Source organism: Gekko japonicus, unplaced genomic scaffold, assembly GCF_001447785.1.
Source record: "Gekko japonicus isolate JY-2015 unplaced genomic scaffold, Gekko_japonicus_V1.1 scaffold57, whole genome shotgun sequence".
Lineage (NCBI taxonomy): Eukaryota > Metazoa > Chordata > Lepidosauria > Squamata > Gekkonidae > Gekko > Gekko japonicus.
Window position 1 is genome coordinate 2,008,319 of NW_015160208.1, and position 25,061 is coordinate 2,033,379.

Genomic DNA, 25,061 nt, shown 5'->3' on the forward strand with positions numbered 1-25,061 from the left:
TTTTATTCATTCATAATGGAAGGAGAAGCTATATATATTTTAGCATATATTTTTGCTGTGCCTTTGTCTTCAGTGCTTGTTGCTGCTCTCTTTTCCTTTTGTGTAATTATCAATGGCCATAAGCAGGCCCCCCCCCCTCCATCTCTAACAAGGATTGGTATCCTGTTTATTTAATTCCAATTGCCGTAACATTATAGTTGCCCACTCTCTGCCTGGGAATCTCTGTCCCCCATTCCACCCAGAAAGCAATGCAATAGTAATAAATACAAACGCTGTAATTTATCCCAGTGCCTAGGTACTGAAAGTTTTCAGATGCCTCGCTATATTATTTACAGATTCAGATGAGTAGCCGTTAGGGTTGCCAAGTGAATTTTACTCACTGGCAGGGGAGCCTCACCGCGCTCTGGGAGCCGTCCCTTGTGCGTGCACGCAAAGCGCGCGCGTGCTGCCAGCACATCACCAGAAGTGACGTGCGACGTCGATCACGTTGAGGGCGTGGCCCCGATCATTGGAGGGAAAACCATAGTTTTCCCTCTGACGATCGGGGCCACGCCCCCAACGTGATCGACGTGGTTGCGTCCGCTGCACTTCGGGGGGCGGAGTTCCCCTTGGGGCCCGATTCCGCAGCGGCGGAAATCGGGCCTCCAAAGTGGGGGTTTACCCGCCCCCTGCCCCCACTTGGCAGCCCTAGTAGCCATGCTGGTCTGAAGATGCAGAACAAAGAACCAACAAACATGTGCATGAAAGCTTATACCTAGAATAAAACGTTGTTGGTCTTAAAGGTGCCACCAGATTATTTACAGTTTCAGGGGGTTGGTCTGCAGTAGAGATGGCCACTTAGGGTAGCCCATCTGGCATCGACCAAGGCCTTTGCCATAGTGGCTCCAGTTCTGTGGAATGGACTCCTTGAAGAGGTAAGAGAGGCCCTTGGCTAGATTTTCAGGAGGTGCTGCAAGGCCTGCCTGTTTGCTAGGGCTTTTGAGAGAGCTTGAATAGCGAGCATCATTTAAAGGGGGAGGGATTTGGGGCTTCTTATTTTGTCTTTGGTTTTAGCTGGGGGTGTTTTAACTATCTTTGTAAGCTGCCTTGAAGCAAGAGGAAAGGCAGGATCTAAATGTTGGGGGGAGAGAGGGAGGAAGACAGACATTAGATTATGGCACTCTGATGAAAGGAGCCTTGACTCTCGAAAGCTTATACCCTGAAAATCTTGATGGTTTCTAAGGTGCTACTGGACTCAAATCTAGGTTATTTACAGTCTAAGTGAAGCAAATATGACTTGGAATTTTAGGAAGCATTCCCAACAAAATATATACTTTAGGTTAATATATGCTGATTACTTGACCCACCCTCTATTTACAACATGCCATTAGATTTTTTTAACTCTCACAGGTATACCTCCCACCCACGCACAGATTTCCCAGGGTTCAATATTCCCTGTAAATCTTGTAACAGCAGAAGTCCCTACAAAACCATTCATTAAGTACATTCCTTGCTTGCTGCTCCAAGGTCATTCACTGGATTGACACTAGTTAACAGTACCCGAGGCTGAAAAGTATCTGGAGATGGAGCCCAACATCACAGGCCTACTTAAGCTGTCCCTGTGGATTTTACTGACTTTCTGCCACCACTGCCTCCACTCTTTGTGCTAAGATGGATGCTAGCCCAGGAACTTTGATAACTAAAAAAATCACCTGTGAGTAGTACCTTGCCAAACAAGAGGATTATACCAAATATCCTCAAGTCATAATTTTTTTTTACAGGGATTGAAAAACATCCACACAAAGCAAGCATAATAACTTTGTTTAAAGACACAACTCTTGAAAACTTGTTCAGTCTGCATGACAACAAAATAATGTTTTATTGAAAACTAACTAAAGACTCCCTGAAAGCAAGCTTTCCAATATAGTACATGGTTAGTGAGTACAAATGCATACATGGTATCTTCCCACTTCTCTCTCTGATCTTCCCATTATTTGTTCATCTTGCAGAAAAATTCATCAACTACAGTAGATTCTTCTGTCTTGGAAGTATATAGGAGAGAAGCTATTGGAAAGGATGTGTACATAGGCTGTTCTGAGTCCTCACTGGTCTGACCATTTAAAACCATTGAGTAAACAACAACATGAACCATGATTCAGAGATCAGCTAATGAAGTTACATCATAGTACATGTATTAGGGTGAACATGAAAGATAGCTGTAACTGAATCAGAGCCAATGAAATGTTCGAACTAGAGTCACTTCTTCTTTCCAAACAAAGTTTATTATAATTACTAGGAATAAAGCCTGTTGTGGAAATAAATACATCAAGCTCTAGAAAGAGGCTCTGGGAGAGTGCCAAGGCCTTGGGCACTCAGTGTCAATTTGCTGTGGTAAACTCCTCAAACCCCACCTTCTCCAGGCTCCACCCCTGAAATCCCCAGGAATTTTCCAACCTGGAGTTGGCAACCCCATCCCCTTCCCAGCTAACCATCAACCTACCATTATCTGTCCCTCTGACTGCAGCTGACTTCTGCCCTCCCTCCTGGAGATCAGTTGTATTTCTGAGTGATCTCCACCCTTCACCTGGAGATTGGCAACAATGGTTCCTCAGGAGAAAATGTCTGGTTTGGAGGGTGGAGTCTATGGCATTGTACCTGTCTGAGGTCCCACCCCTCCTCAAACCTCAATCCTCCAGGTTCCATCCCTCAAATATCCAGGAATTTCCCACCTGGAGTTGGCAACCCTATCTCCCAGCCAATCATCAACCTACCTTTATTTCCCCTTCACTCTTCAGCTTTCCATCTCCCCCCCACCTGCACCCAGGAGGAAAAGTAGTCTTTCTCTGCAATGGGGACCAAAGCAGCTTACATCATTGTCCTCTCCCCCGTTTGACTTGCACAACAATCCTGTGAGGTAGGTTAGGCTGAAAGTCTGTGACTGGTCCAAAATCACCCACTCAGCTTCTACAGCAAGAACCTGGATCTAGCAGACCCTGCTCTGAAGCACTGACTGCTACACCTAGGGTAGCCAACCTCCAGGTGGATCCTGAAGATCACCACGGATCACAACTGAACTCCAGACAGCACCCCCCCCAGAGGAAATAACTGCTTTGGAAGGTGGGCTTTATGGCATTCTGTTCATCTGAGGCCTCTCCTCTCCCCAAACCCTGGCTTCCATAGACTCTACTAGAAAATCTCCAGGAATCTCCCTACCTAGAGCTGACAACCCCAGTCAGGACTGGCCACAATGAGTTCCTCACAAAGGCCTGCGAAGGGTTTCCTTCCTTTGTCTGAACCAAGCTTGGTTGCCTACTGTGGTTTACAACTCAGCTGGATGGCCTGGAGTCTATATTGATGCTGCCCTACCCCTTGGGACAGTCCCTCTTTTCCCGCACTTTTTGGCCGTGGGGCAGCTGGGAACTGTAGGCCAGCAGATGAGGAACCCCCATTCAACCCAGTGAGTGATACCCCTGCAGGCCCCTTTTTGTAACTACAGCTCAATTAAACCTTATGGGGGAACATTTTAAACAACCAACCACAGACGGCAGCCATCTTACAAACACAGGTAACTGCCATTTCGTTATACCTACCAACAGCCACTGAGGGAAGAGTTAGTCCCACACAGGACGCAAGCAGGAGAAGCATCTTCATCAAGAAAGAAAGCCGTTTGCCAGTAATTCTGACAGGGCACAATGGCTGAAGGGGGAGTGGGCGGGGAAGAGGAGCAGACCCAGCACCCGGCTAATGGCACGTGAGTACTCTTGAGTGGTGGCTGATGGGCCAATGGCTGAGGGAGCGCTTGGAATGTTGCCACTCGAAAACAGAATTATTATATAGGAGAGATACTCCATTCTTACATGGAGTTCCCTATGGTCTCCCATCCATGTTTGTGTGTAGTGCTAACTCTTCGCTTCATCAACTCGGCATCCTCAGGTGTTTCCAAAACTACTGATTGGACCCAGAAATAGCAAGTATTTGAAAATAAATACATGCTGTGCAACACTGCTTTGGTCTGACAGTTCTATTTAACAAACCACTACTACTAAAAATTCACACTTCCAGAGGACATTCATTGGGAGAAATACATTTGTAGTTCCCCTCTCCCCTTGTACTTTCTCAGTTTTTCTCTTCCTGCACATTTCAACAGATGTGATTCACTGTAGTGGAACAATTAATCGCCCCATCTATCTTTCAGTCAACACAATGAACAACAGCTTCTCGTGATTGCCTACAGCAGCTGGGATAATACTTTCACTTACATTCACAGGGCATTCCCCTGCAGTCATCACTCCCTGACATAAATCTTACAAACCGTCTAGCTCTAGAAAGCCACAGCCAAGCAAGAAACGCACCCATCAGAACCCAGTCCTTATGGGATGATTGCAGTCAATTTTTCAAATACTGGACTGCATCCTTTCCGCACCGCTCCTATTCCCACACCTCCTTTCAGTGCTACCTTTCATGTTTTTTAATGCTTTGATAGACAGGGAAATCTACCATGTATTGAATTTTAACTTTCTGCTATTAGCACAAATGATATATCTATTCTTTTTATATTACATTTCCCCACAATCACAGGTTTGTTCCCAACTCAGAAACTGATGAAAGAAATGGTCTGGCATTATTCCCTTACAGTGGATCATTAACAGGCAGTGAAATCTGCAACTACACACACAAGCTTACTTGTGCAATATCCACATCCACCCACTGATTTTCCACATCCATAACCAATACCAGTGCCCAGCATAATTCAGAACATAAAACCACAAATGTTTCCATACCCTAGATATATATCCAATAGTAATAAAAGCATGCAGTAATGTGGACAGGGCTGCCCATTTTAGAATCCCAGCATTACCGCTGAATACCAGTCACACAAAATATAATGTACAAAGTGACATGTAAGGGGATTTACATCACTTGCATACTCAAGCTTGTGCCAGTCTAATTTACAAGGCTATATCTAGAATTCTTTTAATGCAGTGAACGTGTCCTATATCCCAGATAACAATTTCACTGGCATGTGGACCTCCACCGTGTTGTATGCCAGATTCAGTGAACATAAGTTATTATGAACATTGAACAGTGAACATTAAGTTATTACTTTAAATTATAATGAGGTTTGAATCTCCAGCCAAACAAGAACACATATTGAAAATACATCATTTCCTCCCCCTGAAGAGTTTAAGGATTACTTTTCATTTTCTTTGCAGTCAAAAACCCTCTTCAAACATTATCCCAAATACATTTAATAATACTAAACATAACTCTAAATAATCAGCAAAAAAGGATGCCAGTCCCCGATCACAACTCCTTCGTCCTCTTCCTGCTAAAAACCATCCACCCGGAAAGACAATAAAAATACTTAGTCAACTCCGACATTCAGAATGTAAATGGGGTGGGGGGGAATGTACAGAACCAAAAAATATCCTACTTTATATACTTTAATGGGATCTGAACTAGTGGAGACCTTGGGTCTCTTTGCTCTGACTGGATAAGCTTGATGCAAATGTTGACTCAGTGTACAGCAGTGGTGAACAAAACAAACTCCTTGTTGGGGGTAATTAGGATGGGGACTGAAAATAAAATAACAATATTGTAATACCCTTGGACAGAGCTATTGTGTGGCCCTATTTGGAATACTATGTACAGTTCTAGTCACTGTAAAATGATATTGCAGAGCTGGAAAAAGTACAGGACAGGATAACTAAGGTTGCGGTCACATATGCGAGATAATGCGGGGGGGAAGCGAGGCTATTTGCTCCGCAGGTATTTGACCTGCATTTGTATGATCACACAATCCCTGGAAGCTGCGGGGGTAGCCCGCCACTGCGTGATCAGACGCAACTGCGGGTGAGTCGAGTTTTTTTTGCCATGTATTTCCGGTGCGCTTCAACGAGGGATCGAATATTCGCATCTCCGCACCAAGTGCTCCCTATGCAGTGTGCGATGATGTGCATACCGAAATGGGGGAAAAACAACAACATGGAGTCAGGATGGCCCAATCAGACCATCCCAACACCATGAGAGCGCGCTGGCATGATCACACAGGGGAAAGTCCATTCCTGGCCTGACTGGATAAGCGGGTTTGCTACTGGATTTTCCTCGGTGTCTTTTTACTCCGCTTCTGCAGAGGAGCAAAACAGGTTGCCGACGGGAGCTGAACGCTTGGCGGATGTTGGCGTCGGATCGCGCCCCTAAAATCCGCTCAGCATTCGTGCCTATGGCGTAGCTAATTCTGCGTGTGATTGTGACCTAAGATGATTAAGGGGTTGGAGGACCTTGCCTATGAGGTAAGGTGAAAGAGTCTGGGGCTTTCCAGCACAGAAAAAAGATAAGCAAGGGGAGACACAATAGAAGTTCATAAAATTATGCATGGGGTAAAAAAAGAGATGGAGAGAGCTTTTTTCCCTGTCTCATAAAACTAGAATTCTGGAATACCCAATAAAGTTTATGGGCAATAGACTCAAGACAGAGTGAAGGACATTCGTCTTAGTGAGTAATAAAATTGTGGCAATTTGTGGCACTGCCAACAAGATGTAGTGATGGGCACTAGCATAAATGGCTTTAAATGGGGTTCAGGACAGATTCATGTAGGTTAGGTCCAATCAGTGGCTACTAGCCTTGGAGACTAAAGGGAATCTCCACATCCAGAGACAGTAAAACTGCAATACCAGTGTGAAGAGGTGCAAAAATCTTGACCGAGTGGGGCCTCAGTTTATACTACTGGATTCAGATTCTCACTCTGTTCTGACTGATCACCTCGTCTTTCTGAGGGATGACCAGTTTACTCTAAAAAGTCTCTTTGGGATTGAGGATGTCTGCCAGTTATGAATCCCTATCAATAAGTCAGGCACCAGTGCTTTTGAAACACAAACAGCACAATTCTTTATTCACAGAAAACTCAACAGGCGGGGGAATATTTGCACAGAATATATTGTTGTTGTTTGGTATGAACATTTCACTCTGCATTAACATAGGCTGTAGTGTTATAACTAAGTTTGTCACAGATGGACATTGGTACCTGATACCATTTGTAATTTCACTCTCTGGTAACCGACTGTGGTTAGACCTTGGACTTTCTCAGTCTGGCTCCCAGAGACTGACTGGTAAGACTATTCCAGCTTTTCCACAGTCTCTTTCAGACTATAGATGTTATAGAGTACTACAAAGCTCACCCAGAGAAGCAACTGGCATTGATTTTTTAGATGCCAAGAAGGCATTTGATAATGTTAATTGGATCTTTTTAATCGAGACGTTGAAAATGGCCCAGGCGGGTCCCGGTTTTGTTAAGATGGTCGAAGCTATTTATAGAAAACAAAAGACAGTATTTGCTTTAATGGTGAATGGACTCGAAACAGATATTCAAAAAGGAACCAGGCAAGGTTGCCCTCTCTCACCTTTTTTATTTTTGCACTTGAAATACTCAATGAAACGATTAGAAGAGAAAAACAAATTACTGGACTTAAGCTGAAGGGAGAGGAGTTTAAACTACTGGCATTTGCGGATGATTTAGTGTTCATTCTGGAGAAGCCTCTGGATTCCATATTTATTTTGAAAGAGAAGCTCCAGGAATACAGAAATTAGGGTGGCAAATTACAGTCTCTGTGATGAACTGTCAGAATTTAGACTGAATAATCAAGGGATAGTTATTTATTTGCATCATCTTCTATGCTAATGTGAAATCCTCAGGACTAAATATTTTTTGCGCAAAAATGTAGTATGTTATAGTTGTCTTCACAAAGCATACCTCTTCAAACAGGAACTTTTTGAATTGTTCCAAAATCAGCTGCCCAACTTTTGTATTTTCTAAGTCAATCACTTCAATCTCCCCTGATAATACTTCCTTATTCTCCCCCGCCGGCGCCATTTCCTATCTTTTGCCCCAATTCTTTCCTTAGCAGCATTTACTCTTCCAAAGTTGAGAATATTCCTGGGGAGTCAAATAGTAGTGATCTTCATTGACATATAAGAAAATATACGCTCACTCACCTTCTTGCCTTTGCTGTAAATAATAACTGTAAATCCAAAAGTTTAAAAGGTGCAATCACAGCTGTGCAAACATGGCGGACTACGCTGCTCCGTTCTTCGCTCCCGTGTCAAAACAAATCTGGCACAACCCCCCAACCGCCGTTTAAGGGTCGTCCGATCAAGTTTCCTGCAGCCAGCCTCTCTCTGGGAGGTCTGGTGAAGCCCCCGGCTGTCTCTAGGACCCAGGGGGCTCCAAAGAAGCAAAAAAGGATGGGGCCAGTCGAGAGCGTCTCCACTGAACACCCACGTGCTGCGCTATTGCCCCGGATGTTTTTCGGATCTGAACTTCTTTCTTGAGGTTAGCATATTCTTGTCTCCTTTGTTTGTTCACTCTTGCTGATTCTTTTATTATGCAGCCTCTAGAGAAGGCTTTACAGGTGTCCCAAACCAAATTTATAGACATATTTGGATGTAAATTTTCTACAAAGAACAATTTAAGCTCTTCCTTCATTTTACTAACAAATTTTCCATTTTTCAAGAGGGACGTATTTAATGTCCATCTATTTCTAGGCTTAGCTTCTTGTAATTCCACAGTTATAGGCTTGTGATCTGCATAAGTTCCAGCTTCAATCTCTGCTTCCAGTAAATCTTTAATGACCATAGTAGACATCTAACACATATCTAACCTGATCACATATCTAACCAGTCATGTCTGGCTGAAAAGTGTATTGTTGTTTCATGGGTTTTCTTACCCTCCAAACATCCACCAACCTTAACTCTTCCAAAAGTTGGTGCAATGCAGGAGGGAAATCGTTCCCGCCTTTCTTCTTTCCTTTCTTTTTATTTTTAAGCAAATTTGTTTTCCTGTCCTCCTTTTTGTCAAAAACCACATTGAAATCTCCTATGATACAAATCTCTTGGAACTCTTGTTTAACGATCACGTTTTGTAGCCTCCTGTAAAAATTTTCTTGATGTTGATTTGGAGCATATATGTTTACTATCAGAATTCTTTCCCTTTGTCTTTGTACTGAAATCATCAAAATTCTTCCATCCTGTGATTTATAAATTTGTTCCGGTTGCAGATGCTCCTTTACAAATGTAGCTACCCCTCTTTTCTTCTTCTCTTTATCCGATGCTAAAAATACTTTGCCTAAACCTTTAACTTGCATGTGTTTTTCATCCCTTTTTAAATATGGGTTTCTTGAAGACATGTGATATCCGAATTTTGTTTTCTAAGTTGGTGGAATATCCTCCTCCTTTTCTGTGGGCTATTTAAACCATTCACGTTCACTGAAACAATTTTCATTTTCCCTTTATCCATCTTGATTCTGTTTCTGTTTCTCCTGTTTTTCTTTTGTGTATTGTCTCGTGGCAACTGGAGTTGTTCTTGTCGTTCCTGGTTTCCTAAGTCTCCGAGGTTTAAGAGTTGGAGCAGTCGCTCCTCTTAAATCTTCTTCTCTCTCCTCTTCTTCTCCCTCTTCCTTTTCCTCTTGTTCTGCTGATAGCTCATCTCCATAGGCTTTTAGGAAGTCCTCTGCCTTAAAGGTTGATGTTATCCTATGTTTCTTGCCTTTGTAGGTGAAGATCAAGCCTTCAGGTAACAGCCACCTATAATATATAGTATTATCTCTTAACAGTATTGTCAACTTCATATATTCTCTTCTCTCTAACTCTCCAGGGGATTGCTTTCAGTACGTTGATTTCCATCTCTTCTATCCTCAATGGTACTGCATTCACTTCTTTCAAGATCTTATCTCTGAGTGCCCTCTTATGGAAGCGTACATGTACTTCTCTTGGTACTTGAAATCTCCTTGCATAGGCCAAATTCATTCTAAAGACTGTGTCAATTTCCTGGCTGATCTCATCTTCGTCACCCATATTCATATGCTTGGCTAGGATTTTTGTCATTTTAGTAAGTCTTCATTCTGTTCCTCAGGTATGTTTTGAAATCTCAGAACAAATGCAGCTTTCTCAACTTGAAGTCTCATAACATCTTGCTCCAGGGTAGACTGCCTCGCGTCTGTATCTCTAATCTTGGTCTCCATCTCCTTTGTCTTAATTTCTAGTTTTTATGTAGTTTTAGTCAATTTGCTGATCTTTTGAGTATTATCTGTTATTTGTTTCTGGAGTGGTTGTAAGCTTGTGGAGAACTTTTCAGTTATCTCTTTCATCACAATTTTGATGGGATCCACTGCTACGGTGATTGAGTTTTGTACCTCTTTCATCGTGTTTTTAATTGGATTGACCACTTCAATTATCAAATTCTGGATCATTGCCTGGACCAACGGCTGCATCTCCTTCTGTGTGGTTGCTGAGAGCTTTGCCCTAGCAGAGCCAGGCAGAACTGGCAAAGAGCTCAGCATTTTAACTTGTTTAATTTGACTTGCTTGGCCTGTTTTCTCCATCCTGACTTAACCAAAGCATTATCCAAAAATTCTCAAATTTTGGCAAAATGCCAAATGTTTTTCTTCCACTTTAGCATCACTCTTTATTTTCCTCTTCCAAGGGTTGTTTTGGAATACCGGGCACCTCTAGTAGTCTTCCAAGATTTTATTTTGTCAACTGAGTTGTTGTTTAGGTTTACCTTGCCAAGCTGTATTTTGAAAGCTTGACCACAAAAATGTGTCTCAAGGTCACTTCATAGTTCTCACCTTCTCCCTTAAATTTGCCTTGCCACCTTCCAGTCCTCTTGCTTACCATCCGAATATCTAAAAAAGGGGGGGGGTCAGCAGAACAATGCGACCCTTTTTGCTTCCAAATTAGGAAACCTGTACCTTCTCTCTAAGGTTCCCTTCACTTATTGTAAGCTTGTTACAGTCTTATGATAATTAGGTAGTTTCCTCTTAAATACGATTATTATTCTTTTTGAGACCCAAGAAAAAGATTTATAGAGGGTGTCCTAATGCTCCTCACCTTGCCCCTGCTGGGGTAAAAATTGAGATAGCTGAAAGGGGTCTCTATCCTCTGTTAACAAGCAGTTTAAATCACTATGGCAATAAAGCAATCAGTTGCACCAGCTGCTTTATATTCAAGCCTTGCCCTGAATTAAAAAGTGAAAGTAAGCTCCGTCTCCTCTCGCTTGCCGCTTATCCCGGGGGGAAAACCTCCTGCCTTTGTTGAGGTAACTTTTGGGCAAAGTTTACATAGTCTTTTTCTCTAAATGCCCAAAGAGATGTTAATTACTCACATCAGTCCATGCATTTCTTTGGCTCGGTTTCTAACCCCCCCCCCCGGTGCAGGAAGCGACAGCTCTGCCCAGTCGAGATGGGCTCCTTTTCAGGGTCCACGATGGAGGCAATCCAACGAGTAGCCACTACACGGGGGTACGGATCAAGCCTCTGCAGCCTACCCCCCCTTCTCCGGGGGAGTTGTGGGTCTCCGCTCCAGCGAAAGACCCTTTAAAAACCCAGAAGTGGCCAGAGCGCTTAAAGAAGCATCTGTCTTGCCTCGCTGCAGCCTGCGTCTCCTGCCACCCTAATTTCTGAACAAAAGTTGGGAAATAACTTTAAATTGACAGAAAAGAGTGGGCATCAAAAAATGAGAGAGTGTGAGGCAGGAAGAGAAAAGGGATGAAAAAGGGATAGAAGGAGAAGCTGAGGCACACATAGGGCGCGTTCAGACGCGCCATTTGATCTGGTGTTGTGACAGTTCAGCAATGGATTTTATCTGCACGATTACACAGTCAACATCCACCTCCCGTCCCCAGATGTTGGTGTCCGGCTCAAAACCGCTTTAACTTGGAGTATTTTGTTACCAGGTCCCAAAGTGGTGTTTTCTCAGCTCTCCCATTTAAAGCTGCATTTCCCCCCTATGGATCGCTCCTCTGGTGTCAAGCCATTTCCAGTTTAAACCCCCTCCCCACTTGAAAGCTGCCCGAGGCTTCCGCTTTTCGCCCGCCATTTTTTTAATGCATTGGCAGTGTGCGCATAGGCAGAGCTCCGCCACCGCATTTAGAAAACAGATAAACAGTCACTTGTTTTAGCATTTAGATGAGTTCGGGATCTCATGGAGGCCATTTTCGGGTCAAACGTTTAAAGGGAAGTCTTTTGTTGGAGGGGTTGGATTGATTCGCCCTGGTGGTTCTGTGCATGCGCCATGGTAGTTCCCCCCCCCATTCTACGGAGGGGTGCATATGCACATGTGCAAACAGAAAATTTTGTAAAAACACCGACACATGCTCCCGGCGTTGGTAGTGTAGACACCGGGGAGCGACGTGACTGCGCGGTGAGGCGGGATAAGGGAGGTAAATGTGATCACAGTTATCCAGATTAAATATAATCCGGTTAGAACCGGAGCAGTTTAACCCGCTCTCAGCACACCGTCTGACAGCACCCATAGACCTGCCATGATCATGGGCCTGTAGTGCGGCCTTTAGGCTCTAGGGCTCCCGGGAAGCCTGCACTGGAGTAATAATCAGGGCCTACAGGAATTCCCCCAGTGGGTAGAAACACCCCAAAAGTGGGGGACCCCTGCTAAACCGGGGGGGGGGGGGGTGGGCACCCCTATCCAAAAGGGGGGAGGGTGTGAACAGGCACCTAGGGAAGGCTAGGACTGTGTAGACAGATGTGTTAGGCTTTATTATTTTACTGATTTACCTGCCTTTACTTTGCTCATTTTTTCTATTTGTTCTAGATTTCAAGTTGTAGTTAAATCTCTTAATAAAACTATTTGCTATTCTACCCGGGTCCTCATGCCTCATTTGGTCACGTACATGAAGAAACCTGTTGTAAAAGTACTGTAAAAAGGGGAAGGGTGGGTGCTCCAGGCCCTCCCAAAGAGACCCATACCAGAGTGGTTGCAGCCAGTAGTGAACCTTCCTAGCCACTGCCCGTGACAAGACCTAACAGACAGATGTCTGGGCTGGAGTCTGCAAAATCTGCAATGAAACTCAACTTGATCATGGATGCAGTTCAGTCACTTTGGGCAAGCTTCTCTCTCTCACCAAGCACAAACAAGCTATCTCACACAATCTACAGAGATAAAGGAGGGTGGACTTATAACATATTCTACATCCCCACCATATTAATATGGTTACTCACACTGTCCACGGCAAGGATTTTGGCCCAGATGAACACAAGTAGAGGTCTCAGTTCTCGAGCGGAACTCTGGAGGAGCTTTAACACATAGGGGAAAATGCCAACAGACAAAGCCTAAGGGAAGAAAATTGAGAATAGAATATAACCTTTGAATGTGTAGAGTGTGAGGTGAACAGACTGACTTATGTTATCCCCCATCCATCCCCATACTTCAATGCCATTAGGAATGCCTGATATGACTATCCCTGCAGGTTCTTTTCAGACTTTTACATCTGGATGTTAGCTGGTACTTTCTAACACATTTGGCCTGCCCAGAGTCACAGCTTTCTAGCATCAATTTTCACTCAGTACATTTATGATGTTCTGCTGAGACCTCTAGCTCTCAAACAAGTTGAGAAATAAGCTTTTCACTAGAAACCTCCAATAATTTTTAATTGATATAGTGTTCTATTCTTTGCTTCTTCTCATTTTTAATTTGTTTGAACTTTTCCTTTTAAAAATAAACTGTGACCCTCAACTACATGTGCACTCAACCATGAATAGTTCAAGCTCTCAAATAATTTTAAACAGAATTCTCCTCTAAGGTGACTCATATTCTTATGGACCATGCCAGAAGTCTGGGTAAAATTTACAACAGCTTGTAGTTGATCTAGTTTCCTATTCTCATTTTACCCAATCACCTTGTTCAATAAATTTAACATGCCTTAAGAAGATGAGCATTCACATCACCTTTCTTATTACTGCTTGCACTCAGCTGCAGACAGAATTGGAGACACCAAGCAAGGGTAGGGACTGCAGTATTCAGCTAATGTGCACTACATATGAAAAGGGTCCTGACTGCTGATAGATAGCAGCCATTGCTACAGACTCATGAGACATTCTTTTCCACATACTGCATGTATAAGTTCATCACTCATACATGCTGATTATACAGAGAAAAACCTCCCATCTCCGAAGAGAAGGTCACAATATAGACTCACCAAGCTAACAGCCCAGGGACCAAGGTCCAAAAACCGGCCCAGCAAATCAAGAGCTCGCAGCCGATGTACCTGGCTCAAAAGCACCTGCACAAAAACAAAAATGAGGGAAAAACAGGTATTACTGCAGAGTTGGAACTATGGAGCACATATTACAAGAATAGAAAATGGAGAATGACTTTGTTCAAGCATAAAAATGTTCAGTTCAGAGGTTTGAGGTACATAATCCAGCTACAATTGTTCCACAATCAGAAAGCAGAAAATTCTTTCTGCAGAGAGGATACTTCAAAAATGTGAGCCAAACCATGGACTACCGGTCAAATCCCATGATAGGCACTATATAATGAAATAATTAAGCATGTAGAAGATTTTCTTAAAGAACAAATTTACCCACATTAGAGATGGGGAACATGACACAAAGCATGGGAGAAGGCAGCACATATCCTAAACACCAGATGCTGAAGGCGAACAGCACGGGCACACTGCTGTCCTCATCCCTGGTTTTTGCAGGCTTTCTAGCAGCATTTGGCTGGTCGCATGCAAACAGATTAAAGTGGAGAGAAACAGCTTGTCCAAGGCCACTAATTGAATAAAAGACAGAGGTGGGATCTGGGCCTCAAAACAACAGACCACTCCCTTATACCTATACTTGCTATTTCAAAACAAAACCAGTTTTTAGCCAATGTCAACAATTCAAGTCAGGCCAGCTGTCTTCCTAACTTGGGTCACCTTCCAGGAGTGAATAGGGAAGGCTGAAGAAAGGCTCCCAGAGAGGGAAGAACAATATTGTAGTTTGAACACAGGCAACTGCCCAATCAGCAGCCAGCTACCCCAAAATGCCACCTCACTGGTGGTGGGCCAGCCTCCTCCACCTACCTCCACTGTCTGGCGATGCCCCCAATATGTGGGTGTACATTTGGTGCTACCGAAGAATTAAAGGGCAGGCAGAACATAAACCCAGGAAGTAACAGCAGCTCTGGAACGCTGACACCCATTAATCACAGCAAGTTGCAGTCACCGTTTTACGGGCAAAATCAATACAGTAATAATCAATCTGTTTTCATTTTTACTGTGCCCTCCCTAGGATGGCAATATGGTGGGCTGTGAATATTGAATGAGGGATCACCGCTTATTGGAAGGGAGCAGTTTCCAATATCATATGCTTTTCAGCTACAGAGATGAGGTGCTCTAATACATGATTGTTTAGATAACACCAATGAAACGGCAGGTAGTATGATAGCCTGGGGAGGGGACAGTGGAAACAGGAGAGATTAAGGTGAGGATTAAAGCTCCAGTGCAAAAATATAAAGAACAGCAAGAAATACTTGGAAGCAGTAATCAGTTTTTGCTTTCCTTGGCAAATGGATGATAAGAGATTAGAGTGAGAGGAATGCAGGGAGATGTCACATGTTAGTCATTTAATACAAACTCATTAAAGTTATGTCCAACAATGTTAATGAACTGATAGCTCTATGGCATCACATTTAGCGAGGCATGAAATATTATCAGGCTGTGCCCTGTCTCTCTTCTAATCATTTCTAATAGAATGACAATTTTGCACTGCAATGTGTGATCTGTAGCTTTAAATCAGTTGCGTTTTCACCCTGACCAACTGGAGTTGTCCCTCTGTTTTATTCTGCCATAATGTTGTTACTCTTTATTTACTATAGACTTTTCCCCCTGCCTCTCATCCCTGCTCCCTGAAATTATTATTCTTTTCTCCTATAGGCCCAGAAATATATTTTAAAAAGTGCATTAAGAAGCAAATGGATCTCTTACTATTCTAGTTGAGGGCACGGACTCTGGCCATAACAGGGTTGATTCAGTTACTTGCTGGTTACATACTAGGATATCAGACTACAACATACTTTGACAGGAGACAGCAATCTGCTATCTCAAGAACAAACATTGGGTAATGAGACAAAACGGGATGATGTTGAAAATTACTACTGTTATTTAGCATTTATTTAACACTAATGTGCTAGGTGTTGCACAAATCAGAAGCAATACCATTCTTTCCAGAACACCAAGACAGGAATGGGAGAAAGTGGTTGAAGACTGACAAATAAAATCTCCCTTATAAATAAAAGCTGAATGGTGGTGGCACTTCTCTAGAACATTCCACACGCTCCAAAATCAGTTCGCTCTCTGATCTGTCATTCAGAGGGTCTCCCTATCCACTGGCTGCTTTGCCTGAGTCCTGCCTCCAACATTCTAAACATTTTGCTGCTTACAATCACATTCCCTTTCCCTCCCCAGAACAGGCACCTTGTGAGGTAGGTGGGGCTGTGAGAGTTCTAAGAGAACTGCGACTGGCCCAATGTCACCCAGCAGGATTCATGTGGAAGAGTGAGGAATCAAACCCGGTTCTCCAGATCAGAGCCCGCCACTACCATGCTTGCTCTCAACAGCCATCCTATTTGTTTGCATCACTACTTTTTGAAAGCCTACCTCATAAGGTGCCTGTTGTGGGGAGAGGAAAGGATGATGAATGTAAGCTGCTTTGAGACTCCTTAGGGTAGAGAAGAGCGCGGCAACCAGGACTACTGGAATAATTCAAGTTCGGTGCCACATTTTTGATGCAGTAAGTTTGTAAACCTCACTCCATAAGGGTAGGTTGAAAGAGTTATACAGATAGTATATCATTTCTTAGAAACACTTATTTACAAATACCGAGGTGGTTCTTTCCGAACGGCCGCATCAAAGCCGGCCGTGGGATCGCCGGCGCGTTCTTCCGCCGGCACATCCCCGGGTCCTGGCCGAACTGCGCATGCTCAGACATGCGCAGTTCGGCAGCCTCCCGTGGCTTCCTCCACGTCTCCCCGGCATCTGATCGTGCTGGGGAGCAACTGCACGGCGGCTCACGGGATCTGTATGATCCCGCCTCAATGTGCCTATTTTGGTGTGGCTTTTAAAAGCCGCACTTTGCCAGTTCTTTTTGTCCCTCGTGTGGCAGGGACCTTAGAAGGGTATAACTCTCTTTAGGATTACACTGGCTGCGGTCACACACACACTAAATAATCCACTTTCAATGCACTTTCCAAGTGGATTTTGCACAGTAAAAATCCAGTTGGAAAGTGCACTGAAAGTGGATTGGAAATAGATTATTTAGTGTGTGTGACCGAAGCCACTATGGGAGAAGTAGGTACAGAGGGTGTTGGAAAGATTAACTACTTTTTTCTTAGCTGGAGATAGGCACAGGCTTTTTCTGCTAACTATCCAAGGGCACCCATTTTCCTCCCTTAAAGGAATCTCATTCCCATTTAGATCCATTATCTTGTATCATACCTGACAATATCATCAATCTCTGTGAGACTGAATCTTAATTTTGTAGAACCTCTGGGTGATCATTTTGGGGGAGGGGGTGACAGATGAGCCATTTATCTCTGACAAATGGGAACAGGCAGATTTCTTATCTGGCATTGGGTCTATTGAGTAGTTTTACACCAGAAGGCTGCTCTGATAATTAATTTTGCAAAAGTATTAAGATACTTACCTGCTTCTAACTACTTCAGGGAGAGAAGTGACTCATCCAGTACAAAAGGTAGCACAGAGGTGAAGCTGCAGTAAGGGAATTAAGTTCATACTGTTTCTTCAGATTTGAATCATGATGTGATTAACTGAGTCTGGCAAATTGTGTGCATGTTTCAGGCCCTTGATGAGAAGTGACTAAGAGAGAGAGATACCTTGCTAGGTTTTTTCTTTCTTTCTGTGCTGTCTATTCCTGGAGGAAAGGTGAATTTGTGTGCCTAACACACCCTGACCTGGATAGCCCAGGCTAGGCAGATCTCATCAGATCTTGGAAGCTCAGCAGGGTCGGCAAACCACCTCTGAACGTCTCTTGCTTTGAAAACACACAGAGTTGCCATAAGCCAGCTGTAACTTGGTGGCAAGAAAGAAAAAAAGGGGGGGAGGGTGTCTCAAAGACGTAGAAAATTAATAGAACAAAGTTTGAGTCCAGTGGCACCTTTTTATTTATTTATTTATTTATTTCCATTTATATCCCGCCCTCCCCGCATGCAGGCTCAGGGCGGCTTACAAGTCACAAGTGCAATAAAAATAAATAGATTAAAACAACTAAAGCTAAAAAATTCACAGCTCACTGGATACATGAAAGGCTAAAATTACACACTCTCCATTGTATATCAGGAGGGGGTCCGAGGTCAGAAGGGGGACACCATGAGCCATGATGTTCCAATTACTCCATCGGCCCAACCCGCCGGTCCTGCTCCACAATTATGCGGTGGTGGTAGTGGCAGCGGCAGCTCCTACTCAAAAGCCTGGCGGAAGAGGTCCGTCTTGCAGGCTCTGCGGAACTGTAAAAGGTCCCGCAGAGCCCTGATCTCCTTCGGGAGCTCATTCCACCAGGTAGGAGCCGCCACCGAAAAGGACCTGGCCCTCGTGGTAGCTAGCCTGGCCTCTTTAGGGCCCGGGGTTACCAGATGGAATTGTGACCAGTGTTCCCTCTAAGCTGAGTTAGTGTGAGCTAGCTCACAGTTTTTTAGCCTCTGGCTCAAACATTTTTGTTTTAGCTCAGGAAAAATGGCTCCAGAGCAAACTAATTTATGCAGTAGCCAAATAGCTTGCTCACAACTTTAATGCCAGTAGCTCACAAAGTAGAATTTTTGCTCACAAGACTCCACAGCTTAGAGGGAACATTGATTGTGACCCCGACCGAAGTGCTCTTTGGGGCCTATATATTTAAGACCAATAATGAGCTTTATGAAAGAATTATAACAACATATTGGAAAACCACTTAGATTCTTAGCATAGATGTGCGGTTCTCCAGCGTATGTGATATTGCAATAATGATGAAACTGCGATTTTTGAAAGCATAGGGAAATGGGGGAAATGTAGATTAATTGCAGGACAGATTACAGCCATTTAGAAGATATTAAATATGAAGGGTAATACCTGATGCATCCATTGTTCTAGTCTAATATTGTATTACGTTTTTCCAATGTTGATGCTTGTAAATTACCTGTTTCACAAATCTACTTTGTATAACTTTGTTTCTTGACTTGAAAAAGTAATAAAAATTGAGGGGGAGAAACCACCAGCCAGCATTACTTAGCAGAAATCTGTGATTACTCTACATGTTTGCTTGCTGAGAACTGGCCTCTGACCCTGGATTAATCTGTCATATAGTCACTGGATATGACGCCTAGGACATCATTCTATTTCCTGGTCCCCAGGCTCCCCTGCTAAAAATGTACAGCTTAAAGAACCATCCATTTAATACAAACAAGGCAATAAGAACATAAGAGAAGCCAATGTTGGATCAGGCCAATGGCCCATCCAGTCCAACACTCTGTCACACAGTAGCCAAAAATACCAGGTGACATCAGGAGGTCCACCAGTGGGGCCGGGATACACATTTCTCACAGAGACACTAGTCTGAGGGGAAGGACTGTGGCTTAGAGCTAAACCACACACTTTATACTTGGCTGGCACCTCCAGTTTCTCAGGAAACAGGAAAGACCATTTTCTGCCTGAGACCTGCAGAGCTCTTGCTCATCAGAGCCGGCAATACTGAGCTAGACAGACATTAATTACAGCATGGCTTATGAGTACCTGCATTTTAGAAGTGAGGACAAGTAATTTGGTGCCATAAGTGGTAGTAAAGGAAAAAATTGGCAGTGGGATGGGGATTAGCCATATATGGGGGAGGACACTCAGCAATATTGTACCCATGCCTCTTTCTAGCTCTTATCACAGTCAACAGAACCTGAATATTTTTTTAAAATAAATACTAAATACAAGTAGTTATGTCAAGCCGTCATCGGATCTAGAATTGCAACAGGTGATCACCAGGATAGTCTCTGGGAAGCTATCTGTCAGCCATGATTTAATCCTGAATGAGGAGTTGACCTGGGTGGATGAAGCTGGTGGAATTAGCTTTCACAGCTTTGTCCTCCAGGTTCTAAGCAGGGTATCAGCATAGACACAACTGTCTTGGAGAGGGAATCTCTGTAGTCTACCTGACTACTGTTAATCCTCTCCAGTACTTTGTCAGCTCCAAGTCTTAGTGTATGTACTTGATATTTGGGATACAACACAGGTTGTGAATTTTGTTAGTGTACCACCGTTGCCTCCATACCTGAGCTCTGGGAGGTGATTTTGGACCTGGATTTGAAGTTGTAATCATTTTATGTCCTTGTGGATTTTAGCATCCATGTACAGGTCCTGTTGTGACAGGGATGACATACCTTCATAGCTGCTGTGACAACCATAGCACTGTCACAGACTATTTTAGTCCCTATATGTATTGTAGGCCACATGCTTGGTTTGCTTTTTTAATAGCTGGCCCAAATCAGAATAATTCAGGAGAGGAAGAAATCTGCCTATCATCATACAACAATCAGCTGGTGCACTTTAGACTTAAGAAAATCTGAAACGTTTGCAGGGATGGGGGAGCCCATTGAGGTGGTCCACTCTCAGAGACTGGATCAAGATGGACTCCTGTTGGCCCTTGGGGAATTTTGGAATGATATGGAGGATACGTCTGTCAATAGTTTGATCAGTCTCAGGTATCCTGAGATAACCGGACAGTTGACCTGATCATTTCTAGATGTCCTACAACAGCCTGCCAAGCTACCACTTCAGTGCTAAAACCTAGTATATTATAGCTTATTGTATGTATCCAAAGGGGATAGACTGGCTGGATCTTAGGGAGGGAGCTGTGCCATCCACTTTGATGTAAGTGGTTGTGAGAGCACTCCTTAAGAAAGCCACCTTGGTCCCAGAAAACTATAAGTAAATTGCCAATAGACCCTTTGAGGTAAAGGTGTTCAGGTTCGGGGTGGCTGGGCAACACTAGGCTTTCTTGAAGGACACAGATTATGTGCATCTATTTCAATCCAGCTTTCAGTTCGGTTTTGGAACTGAAGCTGTCTTGGTTGACCTCACTGATAACTTTGGTTAGGAGAGAGAGATGGGGAGGGGTAAGTGTTGATACTTCTGGACAATGCTCCCTCTAAGCTGCGTGCAAAAATTCTACTTTGTGAGCTACTGGTATTAAAGTTGTGAGCGAGCGATTTGGCTACTGCATAAATTAGTTTGCTCTGGAGCCATCCTTCCTGAGCTAAAACAAGAATGTGTGAGCTGGAGGCTAAAAAAAGCTCACTAATTCAGCTAAGAGGGAACACTGCTTCTGGATCTTTTCATATACAGTCATCCTTGCAGGGAGCTTGCCTTGCAGTGGCTGACCTCCTTTCTCCAGGATCGGGGACAGAGGATGGCGCTTGGGGGGGGGGAGTTATCCCAGTGGCACCCACTGGAATGTAGTGTGCTGCAGGAAGCAATTCTCCCCCCATGTTGTTTAATATCTATATGTGTCCCCTCGCCCAGATTATCCAGAGGTATGGGCTGGGTTGTCACCAGTATGAGGATGACACCCAACTCTACTGATGGATGGCCGCCTGGAAACAGCCCCAGGAGATCTGGACGAGGTGTTACAAGCTGTGGCTGGATGGCTGCAACAGAGCCGGCTGAAGTTAAATTTACCTAAGATGAAGGTCCTGCACCTGAGTCACGGGGGACTGAGTCAGGGAATCAGGCTCCCAACCTCAATATTGGCTCTATTGGTGCCAATGTTGAGGGTGAAGAGTCTGGGGTTGTTTCTGGATGCCACCCTTTCTACAGAGGCCCAGGTCACCGCCACTGCCAGGTCTGCCTTTTTTCATTTGAGACAGATCAGGCAGTTGGCCCCATACCTCACCCCCCGGGACCTGGCTACAATGACCCATGCAATGGTCACTTCCAGACTGGACTATTTTTATGTGGGGCTGCCCTTCTCTCTGCTCCGTAAGTTGCAGATAGTGCAGAACGCAGCAGCACAGGTGCTGACGGCGACACGTGTGCGGGCTCGTATCCACCCAGTGTGGCGTGAGCTGCACTGGCTGCCTATTGAATTCCAGATCTGTTGGAAGGTGCTGGTGCTTACCTTTAAAGCCCTATATGGCCAGGGGCCATATGGGGACCTCTCCCCATATGAGCCCTGTAGGTCATTGAGGTCCACAAATCAACATCTTTTGGTAGTCCTCGGCCCCAGGGATGTCTGACTAGCCTCAACCTTTTTGGCCCTGGCCCTTACCTGGTGGAATGAGCTCTGTATGAGATCAGGGCCATGTGGGATCTATTACAGTTCCGCAGGGCCTGCAACACAGAGCTCTTCCACCGAGCTTTTGGTTGAGGTGGTGGACGTCCCCCCCTCCCCTGGCCAATCTCCCATCAGTGGCCTGTATCCAAATAGACATCGGGGTACCCACTGTTGTATCTTAATCTGAGTTTTTATATATATTTTTTCTTTTTCTATATCTCAGATTTTATTTTATTTTTTCACTAATTCACTGGCTATTGTGAATTGATATTGTTGCTGGCTTTGCCGTAATAAATGACTGGATTGGATTAATCTGACTGACATCGAAACTGACATCTGATCCAATTTTTTTACACGATATTTTATGTTTCTATTCTATTTTAAAGTTGTTTTAATTGTATTGTATTGAGATTGATGTGACCCGCCCTGGGCCTACTTGAGGGGAGGACGGGATAGAAATTTAATAAATAAATAAATAAATAAATCAACATTATCCTTGTTGACTGGCTAATTGAGATGGCTATCAGGGTGCTGTTCTTGTGCTTATATCTTAATGATCAGTTCCAGAATGTGGTTCTGGGGAACAACTACTCAGCTCCATGGCATTTAAAATATCGGTTTCTACAGAGTACTATTTAGTCCCCAACAGCATTTAATATTTACATGAAACTGCTGGAAAAGATTGTCCATAGGTTTGGATTGAAATGTCACCAACATGTGGATGATACCCAACTCTATTTCTCCTTTGCAATTGAGTCACGTAGCATAGCTGATGTTCCAAACCATTGTCTAAAGTTGGTAATGGGCTGAATAAGGGCCAAAGAACAGATGCTTTCAAATTATGGTGCTGGAGAAGACTCTCGAGAGTCCCTTGGACTGCAAGATCAAATCAGTCAATCCGAAATGAAATCAACCCTGACTGTTTCCTGGAAGGCCAGGTACTTCGGCCACCAAATGAGAAGGGAGCACTCACTGGAGAAGACCCTGATGCTGGGAAAGATTGAAGGTCAAAGAAGAAGGGGATGGCAAAGGATGAGATGGTTAGACTGGGTTACTGATGAAACGAACATAAAATTAAGCAAACTCCAGAGGACAGCGGAAGGCAGGAAGGACTGGCATGATGTGGTCCATGGGGTCACGAAGAGTCGGACTCGACTGTGCGACTGAACAACAACATATTCAAACTCAATCCAGACAAGGCTGAAGTGCTGTTCATTTATTTAGAAAATGTTTGTCACCTCCCCAGAGACCTGCTTGATGTGGCTCACAAACTAAAAACACAGCAATAAAACATTAAAACAACATAAAATTATTAATATTAAAACAAGCCATAAAAGATGAGCCCACCAGAGGCATAAAAACAGCATAAAACAATATTTGGCAGCTTAAAGCGTTATCCATAAAACAGCCCTTAAGATAAGAGGCCATAAAAGGAACTATTAGAAAAATTGGTTGATAGGAAAGCTCACTGGTCTGAGGAGCTGGTCTGTTCTAAAAGGGGTTATATTAATTCAATAAGGAGCTGGTGAGCAACTTGGGCTTGCTATTACATCCAGGGTTTCAGATGAAAGTCACATCTTTGTGGCATATAGCACCTTTCATATTAAACTGGTGTATCAGGTGCAGACTTTCCTCAAAAGGTTTGGTTTGGCCACAGTTATCCATGCAGTTATTAAATCTAGCTTCTGCTACTATAATGCACTCTATATGAGGCTTGTCTTTGAAGACTGTTTAGAAATTTTGACTAGTTCAAAATGAGGCAGCAAGGTTGCTGACAGGTTTGAATTATCTTGCTAGTCTTAAAAGTTCGTCACTGGCTTCGTGTTATTTTTTGGACACAATGCCACAACTTGGCATCTGGCTACTTAAAAGAAGTATTTGCCCATATGTACCTGTCTACAGGTTAGCCATTCTCAGAGGCTCTGCTTTGTGTGCTTCCAATGTCAGGCGCTAGTTGGGTGAGCATCAGGGACAGAGCCTTCTCTTTCATGGCAGCTAAATTAAGAAATTCACCTGTTGCCAAATTTACTGTCCTTTATTTGTCCAAGCTTCCCTTTAATGAATTTTGTCTCTCTCTTATGTTGCTGGTTTTTAGCTTTCAACTCATTAATATTAGAAGATTACTTTTCAGATTATAGAGTTTTAGTCTTCAGTTCTTAGTATGAATGGCCTGCTGTTCTGCAGTTTGAGTTTTATTTATCTGCTGGTAAGCTTTGACAAGGGTTTTTGTGCTGCTTGTTTTCAATGCTATTGTACTGTGTTCATTTACTGATTTATGGTTTTACATGAATTTTTGCTCGCTGCCCTGACAATATTTTATTGAGAACCAGGACATAAATGTTTTAGATACATGAATAAATAAACTAGCAACAGTGAAAGAGGATGACCGTGGCCAGGGTGACTCTGAGGGATGGCTCCCCTTGATTTCTGTAAGGGGGGGGAGTGTGCCTGCTGATCCCCCGGATGAGGTCTGAAGAGGCAGCTCCAACTGGGCAACAGCTCCATTGTGACTGGCATTGGCTGCCACGGGCCCTGTCCTTTATGGACCTGACGTCACCCCGATAGTGCCTAGGGAGATTCCCCTGCCCCAGTAGTGTCTGGGTCTGTCCAAGTTTTAACCTGTATGCTGGTGGAATTTAGAAAGGAGGGCCAGGTAGAAAGCCTGATGGTGTATGCAGGGGGGGGGAGGAAGGAGGATAACAGAGATGAATCTGCTGGGGAAGCATCTGTTGGACTGAGACAAGGGCAAAAGGGATGGAGAGCCCCTTGGCTGCTGGCTGATTGAGGAAGATGAGCATGGAGACCTGAAGCGATGTAACAACCAGGTACTGAGACTGTACATTGGTGAAACAATAAGCGGAACAGCAAAAAGAAAGACCCAAAGGCTCTTCATGTTCATTTGCATATGAAAACACAGAGGTATGGCATGCTCCTAACCAATGACATAAAGCAAGATAACTGCTGTGTGTAAGAGCTTTGATGATAAAGAGATGGAAC

The 25,061-nt window shown here is 43.8% G+C and overlaps 1 protein-coding gene across 1 annotated transcript in view; it reads right to left on the reverse strand.

The window, feature by feature from the left end:
• RPTOR (regulatory associated protein of MTOR, complex 1) overlaps positions 1-25,061 on the reverse strand; it is a 455,351-nt gene that overhangs the window by 157,045 nt on the left and 273,245 nt on the right. Inside the window, exons 10-11 of the mRNA XM_015408620.1 lie at positions 13,967-14,050; positions 12,990-13,100 (exon numbers count right to left, since the gene is read on the reverse strand). Of these exons, the coding sequence (XP_015264106.1) occupies positions 12,990-13,100; positions 13,967-14,050 (195 nt within the window). The remainder of the gene's footprint in view (positions 1-12,989; positions 13,101-13,966; positions 14,051-25,061) is intronic.